The sequence below is a fragment of the Asparagus officinalis genome, chromosome 1, assembly GCF_001876935.1.
Source record: "Asparagus officinalis chromosome 1, Aspof.V1, whole genome shotgun sequence".
Taxonomy (NCBI): Eukaryota; Viridiplantae; Streptophyta; class Magnoliopsida; order Asparagales; family Asparagaceae; genus Asparagus; species Asparagus officinalis.
The window spans coordinates 6176502-6193225 of record NC_033794.1 but is presented as its reverse complement, the minus strand read 5'-3'; the positions used below and the strand labels follow the sequence as shown (position 1 = coordinate 6193225).

At 37.6% G+C, this 16724-nt stretch overlaps 1 protein-coding gene across 1 annotated transcript; it reads right to left on the bottom strand.

The window, feature by feature from the left end:
* LOC109847295 (plastidial pyruvate kinase 2-like) lies at positions 911 to 8265 on the bottom strand. Its single transcript, XM_020416532.1, has 12 exons — positions 7895 to 8265; positions 6991 to 7278; positions 6549 to 6714; positions 4267 to 4401; positions 4034 to 4144; positions 3830 to 3918; positions 3425 to 3487; positions 3054 to 3229; positions 2396 to 2498; positions 2102 to 2250; positions 1815 to 1923; positions 911 to 1266 (listed from the first exon to the last, which is right to left on the bottom strand). The coding sequence occupies exons 1-12, from the start codon at positions 8111 to 8113 to the stop codon at positions 1159 to 1161; spliced, it is 1716 nt and encodes a 571-aa protein (XP_020272121.1). The 5' UTR covers positions 8114 to 8265; the 3' UTR covers positions 911 to 1158.

The window sequence follows — 16724 nt, the reverse complement described above, 5'->3', positions numbered from 1 at the left end:
GCGTAAAACTAATCAACTCGTAGCAATTAAGATAGTTCGACGCGTTCACAATCTCCATCAGCTCTTCAACGTTACCCGCGAAGCTGGAGTACCACAGCCTCAACCTCGTCGCCATCGCTTTCGCCACCTTCGCCGCTCGTATATTCCAGAACTCGACGATGGTCGATAGAACTGGACCGACACAGCAACCGCACGACGCTCGCGCCTTCGCCCTCGCGATCAAGTGACCGTCTCCGATTGCATCGCCAGAGGCTTATCGACTTCAAACCGTACGCCTTCTTCGCTTTCGAGTATCACTCTGCTGGCCTTGTTTTTCTCCATCATATTGTTCGCAAAAAAGAAGAAGTATGGGGGGAGGTATGAATATGAATCTAGGTTTCATGATAACGCAAACTAGTTGCTCTCTGGTTTGTAACTTTATATAGGGAAGAGAGTTGATCCTAGGGTTACTAATATTAATTGCAGTAGAATTACTACTCCCCTATGAGTGTTTGATGTGCGTTGGGTCTCGTTGAATTGTGTTTGCATTAGGAAAGAACTTTAGTAAAGAGGTTTCTCTCGCTAAAGCCAAAACATTATCCATGAATAATCGTGAAAGGTAAAAATTCACAAATCTATAAATACCCAAATATGAAAAGAGGAAGAAAAAAAAAACTAATCCTTAAATCTATAAATATCCTATCCTTCTTAATTGCTTCCAATGTATAAAGTGTTTTCCCAATAGAATTAGCCCCAGTTGGAATCCTTAATACTGATTCATTGCTGAAATTACCAAAAATTGTTGAACCCAAAAGTTTAAAATTTTGAACAAATCCGTTATTGACATGCTTAAAAAAACTTCGGGTCTTGAAAGTCATGGCTCAAACCTTACCGTATAAAGCAACATCCGTAACAGGAATAAAACAACAGAGTGAAATTAAAGAATTGTGGTATCTTATTCACGTAGAACAAAATCTGATGCACAATAAATCAACAACGGATTCCAAACAGTCACCTCATTACACACAACTAAGCACGTAATACAGAATACACAAAATTGAAAGGATAAGAAACCAATCCCTAGAATGTGGATATCAACTCAAAACTCTAAGAATGAACAAATTAATTCGATCTCTTTCGTGTGCAACTCGAGACAAAAAGGCTTCACACTCGAGTGAGCTACACCTGCCTGACCTGGATATTGTGCGTCGATTGCGATCTCCAGATGGGTTGTCTTCCACTCTGAACGAGAGCTACCTCCTCGCCTTGCTTCACCATTCCATGTTCCTGCAGAACATTCCCACAGTTCGAAACAGCACAATTAGAAGGGTATGATGTGAGCATTCATATCTGTTCTCAAGTAGTACTCGGAAATTAGAATGCAGAAAAGGCCAAGACCTGCATATTGTGAAGATCTACTTTAATCTGTTTAATAACAATAAAGCCTTTATCACAAATATTTCGAGGCCGGCTATCCGTTGACCGGTATCATATCCTTCTTAATTGCTTCTTAATTGCTTCCAACGTATCATAATATTATTAATAACTAATATAGAATGGATGAGCGGTAATATCTAACTAGTGCCAACCTTTTTACAGGAAAAAAAAATATCCAAGCATCTAGAATCTCAAGGTTAGAAATGGAAGTTTCTATAATCCATGAGAGTTCAGACAAACTACAAGAAAGACTTTCGTCCAATGAGGACTACATCAAGAAGCATACTTAAGATAAACAAAAAATAGCTACCATATAGTATTATTGTTATATGTCATGAATAAACTAATCTAGATGTTGAAATTGAAAAAGCACTTGAAGATACCCAGCTACAAGTTACCTGCAAATAAGAAAGAGCCTCGGCAAATGTCTTTTCAGCATCATCTGAAAATTGCATATAGATTGGACACACCCCTTGATACAAGGCTAGCCTTTGTCTCACTCTCTCCCTATGTCATAATCAAAATTCAGTTTCAATGTTCTACTTAATAAACGTACAAAGTACAAGAAAAAGAAAGTGATTGGTGCTAGTCACACAACCTTCTGCAAAGGCAAAGTCAAAGTTTAAGAAAGTTAAACTAGAGGAATTAACTAGCATAAAAACAACCGGAGTTATTTCACACGCACTCATCAGTGAAGGCAAAAATAGTGCCAGAGGGTCGAAAATGACTAAGTAGGATTGCCATAAATCCCGTTCTTGTGAACACTATGGTTGATGTGCCCAGAGTGTTTGACATCATTGTTGCATGGTAAGCAAACATTTCACTCATGTGGTTCTGCAAGAAAAAATAAAATAAAATAAAATAAAGCTCGAGTTCAAGAACGTGAACTGAAATGATAAATAAATAAATAAAATAAAAGAAGAAAGAAATGAAGCTGTGAACAAGCAAAATTATTGCACATAGGATATCTTGCTTTAACCTTAAATGCGTGTCCAAGATTAGCTGGTTTTTCTGACCCATCCAGCGTAGCTTCAGTCCTTAAAGCTACTGTGTGCATAACCTTTACAGCTTTCAATGGGTGCCTGCAAAGGGTCATGCAAATAGCTGTTAACAGATGCAAAAGTTGTTTATCAATGATTGAATGGGTATAACCAAAGTCAACCATTCATCATTTTCACACTGGGTATTGACTAAAAAAATGCACACATGAGTCGTGAATATAATTATAGAGATAAAGCTAAGAAAAAAATTAATCCAAGAAATACTACTTCAGAAAAAATGCGTGCATTAATGCAGTATAGAAGACAGAAAATATAAAACTTGAATGATGCAATTGAAAAGCCTGTCTTTCGAATTTATGGATTTATAGAAAATGTTGACAAATACTACTGATCACAGAAAGTTTTCAGCATCCTTATACAGCCATCAAGCAGATTTTTATTTGAATTTAAGAATTTTAACTAAAGCCTGTCTTTCGAAGAATAGAAACCTAAAATGCTGTTTTCTCTATGTTGGATACTATTACAGGTTGGATACTTTTACAAGTACCTGAAAGGGAAAAAGATGGAAGAGAAGAAAGATGACATTTTCAAAAGAAAAGGAATTATCCTTTATTCTAAAAAAATTGATCCTCTCACTTTCCATGAGCAGTCTCTCCAGAAAGCATGACTGCATCGGCACCCTCACGAACAGCAATTGCAATATCTGAAACTTCTGCTCTGGTTGGCATGGGATGAGTAATCATGCTTTCCAGCATGTTTGTTGCAACAATAACAGCTTTTCCCATGCTCCTGCACATTCCAATGATTTCTTCCTGCACTTGAGAGAATAAAAGATATCACTAATATGTTGATGCAGTCAAGAGACAATCATGTTAGCTAGTTCAGTAAATCTCCAAATTCAGTCTGTAGTAAAAGAAACTATATATTGTGAATATCAGTAACTGAACAAGTCTGAAAGTCGGCATTTAATCTCACTAAGATTGTGATTCGCTAGAGGAAACAAGTACCTGCAGCAAAGGAACCTCCTCAATAGGCAGTTCAGCACCAAGGTCACCCCTAGCTACCATAGCCTGCAAAGATGACAAGAGACAAAAGGAATCAATGTTGCAGTCACACGTTAAAGCTAAAAAAGTTACAAGGTGAAGATCTGATAATTCCTTATAACAAGAATCTTGAAAGACGAAAGATGGTTAACTTAAGGAAAGTTCAATAAAAGGTGACAAATTAATTGCTTTGAAAAAGAAAAAAAATCTTAATAAGAGAATTTTCTGCTGATATTTGGTCTAGTTATATAAAATGTTCAGATTGAGCAAAGCTGTGTCCAGATAATCAGATATACATATTGTTTTCTTCATATAAATATTATTGTAAATTAGCAATATAAGAAATGCATCATATAGTCAGATTCTTACACCATCAGATGCCGTAATTATAGAATGCAAATTTGGGATGGAATCAGCACTTTCTATTTTCACAATTACATGTATATCAGCATCACAGCCTGCCAATTTGAAATATAAAAGAGCTCCAGTTACCAGTGAAAAGTCACCAAAAATTGTACTCTTAGGAACAAGCACAGAAAGTGTTGATAATTAAACATAGAATTAGGTACTCACTTTGCAGATATTCTTTCAATTCATGCACAACGTCAGCATCTTTTACAAAGGAAACTGCATAATAATCTACTTTGTTTTCTACCCCAAACTTAATGTCATCCCAATCCTTTTCTGCAAAAGATAAAACAATCTTATATGTGTAAATAGAAAGCATGTTAAAAACCAAGAATTTGGAGAAATTTAGAGTGAGAATTAAGAGATAATGTGTATCATGAACTTATCCTATTCCTCACCAGTGATTGATGGCAATGTAGCACTTTTTCCACGAACATTCAAATGCCGCCTAGACTTGAGTTCACCTCCATCAACAACTTCACATTTCACATCATCTTTGGTTTTGGATTTCACCATCAAAGACATCATTCCTCCTAGAAGAATCAAAAGTGAAAGTAGATACTTAGAATCATGACAAGAAAAAGAGCAGCTAGTAGATTTCATAGAAGATTTACTAGTATCAGAGAAAGGGAAATACATAATCTGACATATCTCCACAATGATGATGTTTCAACTTACGAATTCTTTTTGCAGAATTCACTCTTATAGATTGCAACCGACTTCATGCTAATGCCCATTGGGCATTGGCATGTGTCGACTTCTACTTGTGTATTCTTATTTTCTCTCTCTTATTGTCTTAAGCATCAAACTTGGTCAATTCACCTGTTAAATCGCTAGTAAATAGTAATGTGTCCCTTTCTGCACTGTCTTGTTTTAGAAGTTAAACCCTCTAGTCTAAACATAAACAAAATGGATTACAGACGATGAAAATGGGTGGTATGCAACTAGGGGTGTACTCGGTCCGGATACAGCTCGGATATGATGCCTACCATATCCATATCCGCTTACTCATCTCGAATACGTATACATATACGGATATAACTCGGTAAGGAAAATTCATATCCATATCCGCTAAAATCGGATACAGTTACAGATATACATGCGGATATATAAGCGGATATGCATGCAGATACGAAACGGATATGAAAAAGCTATATAGTATTGAGAAAAACATAGCTCATGTGATACAAAATAGTTCGTTAATGTGTTCATTATAACTGAAAAGTTAAGATTAGACATCTTGATCATCAAAACCACAAATCCATAATCTAAGAATCGAAACTATCGTAAGAGTATGACTAATACGTATTCGAATATTTCGGATACGGATACAGATATTTCACTATAAAACCATATCTATAACCATATCCTATCGGTTATAGATTTGAGTAACCATATCCGTATCCTAACGGATGGTTATATCCTATCGGTTATAGATTTGAGTAACCATATCCGTATCCTAACGGATACGGTTACGGATATTTCCTCATATACGGATACGGTTTAGCACCCCTAATCTTGAATCCATCCTCATGCTTTCTCTAAAGTCATCTTCTTTGTTAAATTAACACTTTGATATCTTCTTGAACTATCTCAATACATGTTCATGTAGCTATGGCCCAATTCTTGTTGTTCCATTGACTACGACCCTACAACTCCCAATTCTTGTTGCTCCATTGACTACGACCCTACAGCTCCCAATTCTTTTTGCTCCACCGACTACGACCCTACAACTTCTAACTAACACACTCAATGATCTCTGGTTCACATGCCCATGTTCTCCCTTTATTTTGTCCTCATTTTGGCTAGTCTAGCTTCCTACTCATCCACGCATTTCTTATTCTATCTTCTAATGGATCACTACTCGCTCTTCTGGACATCCATTTCTGTTGAAAATAATCTTATTAAATCTATTTTCAGGATTTCTTTCTTAATTGTCTATTACTAAGATATAGAAATTGTGCTGCAATTTCATGGGTACGCAACTTTGTATTGTACTCTTTGAAGTTGGTTTCCATATTTTGGACGAGTTCGTTGTCACTTTCAATTTTATCCAAGTCTCTTATGATTTCTCTTGGTTAATAAATTTGCAAAAACCACTACATTTTACTGACCTTTATGCTGGTGGCTTCATTGTGCAGTGCAAATTCCATATCCGTATCCTAACGGATACGGTTACGGATATTTCCTCGGATACGGATACGGTTTAGCACCCCTATATGCAACACATTGAAGAACAACATATTTATGTTTATTCAATCATTCCCATGCTACACACAAAACTGACTCTACAATGCTTGAAATACTCTTGTTTGATGGAAGAAAATATTTCTGACTAGCAACTCAGTTGATCACTTGAATGAATATCACAAATGGAGTTAACCAAACATGATACTCAATGAGACCAGTCAAAGATGCTACACATATCAACTTGAGTTAACAGAATGTAAGTGAAAGTACAGAGTGAAGTACATACAATGATGCGAATTGAATGGCGAAACAATTGGGTTTTGCTTTAAACTACACAAGACCTATATTTTGTTACACATGCCTATTAATGACCTTCAGCAATCTACTTATGCATGCGATTTCATATTACCAAGTCCATTTTCCGTGTACTTAAGCCTCATATATTTTTATGTTAAAAGTATGAACAAGAAAAAATAGAAAATGTTTATACCATCTACAAGAAGCATATCACCAGCTTCCACATCATTAACAAAGTCATCATAGTTCACGCTAACAGAATCATCAGTGCTGACCCCTCTTTTTATTGTGAAGGTGAACTCTTGACCAGTTACTAGGTTGATTGGTTGTGGCAGGTCACCACTCCTAACCTCTGGGCCCTGAAAATTGTAACAAGAAAAAGATAAATGATTTACTCAATCACGATACATGGACTGATTTGGAGCAGGGAACAAATAAATAAACTGACACTAACAAACTCTTGAGGCACACAAACTTTGATTCCTTGTTACACATAGTGCAATGCAACATCAAAAAATTAGTTCTATCACGAGGTTTATTTAAGGACTCAAGCATCAAGGTTCATGGAATAAAGAAAATCTGAAGAAAAATCACCATAGACCTTCAAAAGGAAAGAACCATGAGAAGAGACTTGCCTTAGTATCAAGCATGATTGAAATCACATTGTCCTTGCATAGAGCATTATACTCCTTCACGAGATCGATGACTTTTTGGTGAGAAGCATGGTCTCCATGGGACATATTAAGCCTGGCAACATTCATACCGGCTTCTGCAAGCTTCCATATCATCTCTCTTGTGTTGGTGGATGGTCCAATGGTGCAAACTATTTTAGTCTTGCGCCTCACATTTGGATTGGACCACACACTAAGAGACTCATTACCACGCTGCTGAACAGTCTTAAGCTTTTGAAATTCCTCATCTGCCTGCAACAATACTAATGCCGTGAGCCCAGAAATTTTTGAGAAAACAAAGACTTCTTGTCGATGGTGGATCATGTATATACTGCATCTCAAATTAATTCAACTTAATTGCAAGCTAGGGGCTCATATGGATTTTTGTGAATATTAAGAAAATGAGCAAGGAAAGTCTATCATCAAATTTTCAAAACAAAATGATATGACCCCCTAATCATAAAGGCAACCTGTTTAATTCTTTTCCATGAAAAACATGCCAATATCTCAACTTTATATACAGAAAAATAATAACAATAATAAGAGAGATAGATTTCAGAATAAGAACAACCAAAAGTAACATAAGCTCATCAATACTTCCGAGTACATTGAGTATATCACCTAAACAAGGAAGCTTCAGTAAAATGCTAGCCAAGAACGCTATGCAATTATAAAAGTTGGAATCTTTCTCTTTTAATTCTACTGCAAGGCATCGTGATACATCAAGATCACCATATGAATACGCATTTAAGTACATTGAGTTATATCACTTCAAAAGGTAGAAAATAGTAGATTTTATGTCCCAAAATCGAAATTTTAACAATAAAATTTTGGGGCTAAAGAGAAATTAGAGGAAAATGAGATGGACCTTGAGCAAATCATCAGGCGAAACTGGAAGCAGAGTGGAGATCCTACTGGCTACGGCTTCAACTCGAGAACGAGAACTCCCATTGCTTCTCTTCCCCTCTCTCCTCTGAGCTCCACGAAATCTGGAAGGAATGGACGAGGGTTTAAGCTTAGATGCAGAGCTAGGGTTTAGGAGAGAAGACGACGCGTTGACGGAAGGAGTCGAAACGAGCTGAGCCATTGATCGGTAAATTTGAGAGGGAGAGAGAAATTGAGAGTGGAAATGGAGGTAAAAAATTAGGGTTTTAGAGATTGGAGGGGGATTCGATTGAATCGAGAAGCTCAACTGCTCTCTTCGGAGGCTCGGTGTCTCCGTCGAATTAAAAGCTATTCAAAATGTTGGATTCGGATTTTACTGAAATAGGCCTTGCTTTGTGGATAATTACGAGAATACCCTCATAGCAGTGTTTGTTTTAGCGCTTTGAAACCTTAATAGTTTCCCTCACTTTGCGCTTATATACCCTCACTTGATTTCGGCACCACTTGTATCCCTAAAGTTTGTAAAAGTTGCACTTGAGTGACTTCTACTATGCAAACGTGTGAGAACTTCCTCCCAATGTTTCTTATAAGGCGCTCGCAAACTAATTTTAAAACTTTTTTGTTGTTAAGTGTTCGTTGAATATGTTGTTAAACCAATCATAATTCTATTTTAAAATGTAATTGGGATGTAGTGTGATTAGTAGTAAATTCAACAAAATACTAAGGATGAAAAACGATCCGAGATTAGCATGTGCATGTCATATGAGAAAACTCAGGGGAAATTCTCGTGTTTGCAATCTATTGAAAGTTTTCTATCAGACTCAACCCGGGAAGTGCAATCAGAGTCTGAAATTTTGGTCAGATGAAATTTTATGCCATTCTTTCTCAAATAAAAATAATTTATTACCTAAAAATAAGTTTACACTGGTTTTTCCCCCTCTCTTTCTCTCTTCCTTCAAAGATTGTCATGACTCACGGTATTTAACTTATGGATCAGCTACGTGAAAGTAATAAAGGACGGAAAAGGTCAGAGGGGCCCATCAAATCATTCAGACTTGGGCTTTATTTAACAGTATGGACTAAGCCCAAGAACGGCGACTAGTTTTCTTGCTCCGGTTCCTAACGAACATGTATTATAGTTCCCACAAAAAAGGGATGATAAGATTTGGACCATCAACGAATGAAGAACAATAAACAATACTTTGCTTGCTTAACTGAAGTTTGATCTTGATGTAACTCACATGTATCCGTGAATTCCACTCATTTTCATTTTCCATTCAAGAAAATATATTGTTGTATTCAGTATTGTGAAGCACGCAAACGAGCACCACAAAATATAGAGTACGCAACAACATAACACATAAATTTTTAATAGGGTTTACCAGATACTTCTGCATCCACGGTTTCACAACAGGAAAATTAACTATTTGGTTGTGTTTGGTAACCGCTGCGTTTGTGGCGTTTTTGTTTTGTTTAAAAAATGAGTTTGGGAACCACTTTGTTTTTCAGTCCAAAACCACAACAAAACCAAACTTTCAACGGGTTTCTCAAAATAACAAATAGGTGTTTAAGGGTCGTTATTTTCATTTCCCCCAAAAAATCGTCCCAAGCTCTCAGATCCGAGCGTCGCCGTCGCCCAAACCTTGGTCGTCGCCATGTCACCCAAATCGTTGTCGTCGTGGTCGTCGCCGTGACCGTTGCAGTCTCCTATCGCCGTGGTCAGTCATCGCCGTTGCCCAAGCTTCAGATCTGAACCCTTCCGCCGTTGCCGTCACTTCTAGATCTCGTCGCCATCATGGCGTGGTTGTCGACGTCGCCCAAGCTTCAGATTTGAACCCTTCCGCCATCGTCGTCGCTTCCAGATCTCGTCGCCGTCTCCCGTAGATCCCGTCGCCTCCCTTCTCAATGCACTGTAAACATTATCAACTCTTGATCTGATTAATTTTCCTTTTTTTCTGAATATATGAATTGTTTTGTAATTTATTCACTCCTCTCCCCTTGATTAACTCCCACTAACCCCCTTCTAATTTCGAACTTGTATAATGGTTGAGAGTTGCATAAATTATGAAAAATCAAGAATGATTACTAATTGGAGATTGCTATTTTAGTGGTGGTCTAGTTTATATGTTCTGTAACCTGAGTTTGTGTCGGGGGTCTCTGTTGATGATGTAGGGAGAATTTAATTTCAGCACTTTTGTTTGTAGTTTGTCATAGAGATTGTCTTGGAGAATTTACAATTTACAATACATATCATTTTTCCATGTAGGTTGTTATTCGTGTAAATTGTTACGCATTGCAACTAGTGTTTCAAAACCACAATGGTGTTTTCAAAACACTATGGGAGAAAAAACCAAACACCAATGTGTTTTTCTAGAAAAACACAACAAAAACACCATGGAAGCGTTTACTACAACTGATCACATGCTCTTTCCGCGGGGAAATTCAGAAACTTTACGACCCACCACCATATTACTCACCCGAGAACACCAACCACCCGAGAGTTCTAATAGAATCGTCCCTCTCCATGAGAAGGTGACTTTTTTCAATATTAACACGCACAACCTTCTTCCTTTGCTATCTCTAAGGGGCGAATCAATGTGCATGATACTTCAATGTTGCGTAACCCTCCTATTTGTATACGTAACTTGGTTAGTGGAAAATTGAATTATTGGCTTATGTGACTGAAGAGTACTACATAGACACACAGAGGAAACTTTAGAAAAATATTAAATTATCTCCATTGAGTTAGGTGCAGCCTTGTCAAATATCTATGTACCATCTAGATGTGTTTGGCAATATGTTAAAAAATGAGTTAGGATCAGTCTTGGTCTAATATCATTACAAATTGGTAACTAGGGCCAGTTTAATGAGCTCTTTTTGGCCTACAAAAACTTGGACATAACTAGCCTAGGTTTTATCAAACAAAAAAGCATCTAAAAATGGACCAGGTTCAGTCCTGACTCAATTTTAACAAATTGTCAAACACGCCCTAAGATCATGTTTAGACAACCAACAAAAAGGAGACCAAGTTTCAACTTGGATTTGTTTTGGAATCAAATGTGTTTGGGAAAACCTGTGCAGTCTTTGGCCCAAGTTTTCCTAGATCTAAAAAGGCCCCTTGAACTTGTTATGGATTTTTAAAAAATCAGATCTTGTCCTGACCCAGTTTTGAGAAAACTGTCAAACTAATTAACTCCAAATCTCTTCAACTCTTTATCCAAGAATTACTCCCTGCCGGTCACATTTTCACTCTTTGTATAAATGTTGACAGAAAACTGTTGGAATTAATTCAAATTGAAGTCATAAATCAGAGTCAGTTCCTTTTTTTTTTTTTTTTTTTTTTTTTAAATACAATTGCAAGACCGAAGTGAGTCAGGCTCTGAACTCATCAGTGACTTTCTCATTGAAGGTCCTGAACACCTGCGCTGCAAAAATGTTGGCATCCTCACTATAAATAAATAAAATGTTGGCATCCTCACTATAAATAAGAGTTATTTACGGTTATGATAGAAGAGTAATGTTTATGTAACCAAACAGAGACCTTGTCAGCATTGCATATTACTAAAAAAGGCGAATAAACAATTACGAAATAAAGTAATACGAGTAGCACTTAGGAAAATGGCACAAGCAGGGGCGGAGCTGAATAGGTGCCTTTGGGTTCCCAGGACACCAGTAAAAATTGAATATCTACCAGAGAGCACATATAAAAATAACAAAAGTATAGATGGTTTAGCGGAAAAGGGTTTCAAGGAACCCAGCATGCACGCGGGTTCGAATCTCGCAAGGAACCAAGCATGCGCGCGGGTTCGAATTTTTTCAGCTTAATGATAGTTTGGTGGCTTATGTTGAGAGAGATGTATTAATGATAGTTTGGTGGCTTATGTTGAGAGAGATGTATTTTCCACCATTACCGATGCATCTATAGGACACCATAGGATTAAAATGATGTATTTTCCACCATTACCGATGCATCTATAGGACACCATAGGATTAAAATCCTGGCTCCGCCACTGGGCACAAGGTATGCCTGGGGGTGTGCCTGTAGTGCCACCCTAGCACTTAGTCTGGTAGGTCCTTTTAAATTGATTTCAAAGGCTAGCCCGCATCAGTGGATGTCAATCAAGGCTTAATCAAACCAACTAGTAATCTAATTAATTAGGTACATAAAAGCCATCCCTGGCTATGACTTCACATGTTACCTTAAATGAATGCACAAAACATTTCGCTACAAAGTTAATTCCTCTACTGTAAAATATCTAAAAGGAGTATAAAAATATGTCACGCTCAGACTAATTAATAACATACAGGTTCCTTTTATAGGACAAATTTAAAACCTAGTAACTTGCGATGCTCCTTCGTATGGGGTAACCTAATACGCCACCATCACTTAAAGTATGAACTAAAAAAAAAAAAAAACTCCCGGATAAACCGGAGCTAAACAAGACACCTACCTTTGTTTTTTTCTCCCAATTTCTGTATTTTTATAATATCTAGGGAAATCATGTGGTCATATATTTTGTCCTCCTTTTTGTTTTTTGGTCCATCTGTTTCTTGATGGATTTCGATCCTCTTCGCGATGGCCGGGCAATGGAAACGTTTTTTATTCAAATATTATTATTCACGATTCAAATGCATGGTTGTGAGTAGCTATAAGGGGGAAAAGTATATATATATATATATATATATATATATAATATGTATATATTATAAAATAGGAATTTGTCTGGGATCGCTGAGTAATAATTTCTCAACTAATCTTTTTTAATCGCGGAGATGACACAAATCCGTCGGGATATGGTGCTTCTATTAAAATGATAATGCCGACACGTAGCGGCTCTTTCGTCCCCAGCTTTTTTGAGCGAATGCTTGTCTGAACCTTTTTCCGTATCTTTTTCTTTTTGAGCTTTGTTCTCCCTCATAAGTTGTAGATTAGAATTATAATAACACCGCTTGCTTTTTGGAGACCAATCACGGATGAAGCTTTTTTTTTCCCTAGGAAGAAAGACGGTTTGCTACAGCTTAATTTGGTGCTTTGATCTATTCACGGATAATTAAGTCCGGATGCGTGTCAATAATTGAGTTGAGCTACTTGGAACTAGATACTCTATGTTGCTTGTGGAATCCAACACAATATCTCTTAGGGCCCGTTTGGATTGATTTTTTGGAGCTGTAAAATGGGGAAAGCTGCCAAAAAACTGACATTTTTGGCAGCTTTCCCCCATTTTACAGCTCCAAAAAATCAATCCAAACGGGCTCTTAGGGTCTGTTTGGTTGTTTTCCCCAAAAAAAATCGGAAATGGAAAACCCAGTTTTCAAATAATTTCAATAACTTTCATGACATTTCTCAATTTTTTTTTGTTTCGCAAAGAAATCACCCCCATTTCACCGCCAAGTCACAAAAAAAAGTCGCAATAATAACATTGCTTTTAGTTTTCCATTTTTTGTGTTTGTTTAAACAAAAAAAAGGAAAAGAAAATCAGCCGCAATAGTAATAGTGTTTTTAATATTTATATAATCTGTTTTATTCACATGGACTGTTTCAACAATGCTTTTAGTAATTAAAAATTCATAGAAGTGACATTTCCAAGTGTTTTCAGATGTTTTTGGTGTGAAAACACATTTTTTAAAAATCCTACGTGGCACCCTTATTTATTTAAATCACAAAACGAAACAAACATGTGATTTGAAAATCTGTTGAAACCAAAATCCTACGTGGCAGAAGGGGATTTCTTGAAATGTGACATGGCGAGGGGTTTTCTCTTTTTTTTTTTGGCAAACAAACAGCCCCTTACCATACGTCATAGAGACATCTATTTGAGATCAGAGTTTTGATTGGACTCTTCTCTTCACAAACACTTATTTGATGCAAGATTTTCACTAGGGGGCTGTTTGGTACATTTCTGGGAAAAAAAAAAAGAAAACAAAATAACACTGTGAAATCTATTTCTTGACATTTCAATGGGTTTTCACAGTTTTGAGATAATTTGTTTGATTCGCAGAGATTTGAAGAGATGAAAATAATGTGCTCCATTTGCAGTGTTTGGAACAACAGCCCCAAATAAAGAAATCATAGCATATATCCACTTTACTCCCGCCATTTTTCTTTGGCATGTTACGTCCCCCAAAAGTCAGATAACCCATCTCCTCATGAGGGTGAGCTTACCCCCCATAACATATATAATAACTAGGCAACGGTAAGATATCTCCCAACGGGCAAAAAGAGGATCGCACTGCTAACGGTAAGCTGAAGTCATTTGCAAACATAGCCACAGTAACCCAATTTCGCACTACAAATAGTTGGTACCTGCTGGAAAAACATAGACCATTGCAAACCATCTTCAAAGAGCTGAAATAGGATATATCAAGAAGCCTCCTTCTCAGGCCAAGCTGAGCCATGGTAATGTGCCACTGTCAAATACCGACGCCATTAAAGCTGTGCAAAAATGGACCGAACAAGGGCAAATACTTTTGGAGCTGCGCAAAATACCCGAATAGGCAATGCAAATTCTTTAGATGGGCAGAAATTGAGCATGATATCAAAGAAGGAAAAGCAAGCACATACGAGCATGAGATCAGCAAGAGTAAAGCAAACTTCGATGAAGCAACTTCTCGTGATGTCTCAGACATAGACAACTTGGAAGCTAAGCACTTGCAAAGAGAACTGAAGTTTGCAAAGCATCAAGTTGATTACTTGAAGAAAAGTCTAGTTGTCTTAGAAATATTTACTATTTTCGTTGTTGTCGTGAACATTGTCATCTTGTCTTTCTTAATAAGAATAATGCAATAATCTCTTTAGAATGCTTGTACTCTTGTGCATGAACAGTTTGAAAATAAACCAGCGGAAAGATTGAAAATCAATGAGATGTAAATCCCTTCATGTATATCTGTAATAAAACGTGCAAAAAAACAATATCTACTAACTGCAAGTTTCATAAGAATGCAAAATGAAGGACATGTGAAAACCTGTATCAAACGAGAACTCAGTTTGGAAATACAGACATCCAGAACAAATGTATTTGACGAGATGATTATACAGGGTAGTGCTGAAAAATCCATAGCATGTGTGCAGCAGTCTGGGAAGGTGAGTAGTGCAGCAAAATCTAGCTTGGGCATAGGAATCAGGTAACAAATAGAAATTTGGTTTAAAATCCTGTGAAGTCTTGAATTTGGCTAATAAGAAGATGCTCAGATATATGTCTACATCATCATATATCCCACACCAGTAATCAACTACTACGCAAAGTTGGCTGCATTCCAATACAGTTTACTCAGCGCATTAGGTAAATGTTGGGACTGCCTCGCCAAAACAGTGCAAGTATTAATTACTGGATTAGAATATCAGAAATTTAGACAATCATCATTGCAGCAGGTTGTGCATGCATGTGCAAACTGGGGAAATAAAGCAGTGCTCAGGCTACTCATAAATTCTTGAAACAGGTTGCATGTACATTGCAGCTGTAACAATCAAAGGCTGCAATATATGTTCCCTGAATAAGATCAGCATGAACCTGCCTCGCCTTAGGATTGTTAAGTTACATGTGATTGCATCTAATATGGGCATGCACTCATCATTGCACCGTTCAAGTTAATTTAAAAAAGTGACAGCTTGTCATACCAGCAATAAAGGACGCTAATGGGGCACCTCAACCATGACATAGAATCATATGTGGTACCTGAAATTAGAAAAAGAATCAGCATAACCTGAGTCACACTTTGCACCACTCACTAAGCATCACTCAACATCATGTACTAGAGTGCATCAACATAAATCAGAAAGGTAGCAACTGCATCATAACCCAAAATATACAGGCATACCAACCATCTAGAAGTTTTTACGACATAATAACATAACTGTTAGGCCTAGTGCGCAAAATAAAAGAGGTCCATCCTACAGCATAATGTCCCTGGTCATAGTAAGAGTTGAAGAACTGAATGTAGAATACCAGACTTGGTAGTGCAAGCTGTTAGGCACCGGAACCAAGCACATACCTGGATAGCTAACCTAGCTTCCCCCATCTTGCTTCTTCATGAAATTGTCCAACAAAGCCCTTTGACCAAAGTCACTCTTACCTATAAAATGCCTGGCCTTGGATTCATCTTCATATATGGTATCATAAAAAAGCTCAAGGCACATACCTGGATAGCTAACCTAGCTTCCCCCATCTTGCTTCTTCATGAAATTGTCTGTTCGCGTGGAAAATCGTAGGTTTCTTTGTTATTGATTCCATTGTCATCTTGAGTTACAACTTTTTGAGTTACAAAAGATCCGGTCTTTTTATAAGATCCGGTTACAACGAAAATCAAATAAAAATAAACAAAGATTACAACTTTTCTCCTTTATGTCGAACGAATCGCGAGCTCCTGTTTTGCGGTCGCTCGCTTGGTGGGTTCTTTGCCTGCGCCGGGGTTGTTTGCCGTGGACCACCGCGAGATCTAGATCCGGTCGGATCTATGCAGTACGACGGGTATTATTTCACCAAGGAAATAATAGCCGGGGAGGATTGTTTCACCAAGGAAACAATCGTCCAAGTCTGAGTGAGTCCCCGAAGTCCCAAAGTTTCAATCTTTTGTAAGTTCCGAGTCTCCAATCCAGCAGGGCTTCGCCTCTCTCCAAAATTTCCAACCCTTTGAAATGAAGAACCCCTTGGCCTATTTATAGGCTCTCGTTACTGTGCCCGTGCCCGTGTGCACGTGTGGCCAGCTCAAGGTGGCCGGCCACCTCAAGGTGGCTCGGCTCATGCCGAGCCACCCTGAGGTGGCTCGGCCACCCCAGGGGGTGGCTCGGCCTTGGCCGAGCCACCCTGAGGTGGCTC

Coding starts and splice junctions, on each gene's coding strand:
- LOC109847295 (XM_020416532.1), bottom strand. CDS start 8,113: ATGGCTCAGCTCGTTTCGACTCCTTCCGTCAACGCGTCGTCTTCTCTC. Junction 6,715..6,990: donor CAATCATGCTTGATACTAAG/GCAAGTCTCTTC, acceptor TACAATTTTCAG/GGCCCAGAGGTTAGGAGTGG. Junction 2,251..2,395: donor ATCTTGGACACGCATTTAAG/GTTAAAGCAAGA, acceptor TTTTTCTTGCAG/AACCACATGAGTGAAATGTT.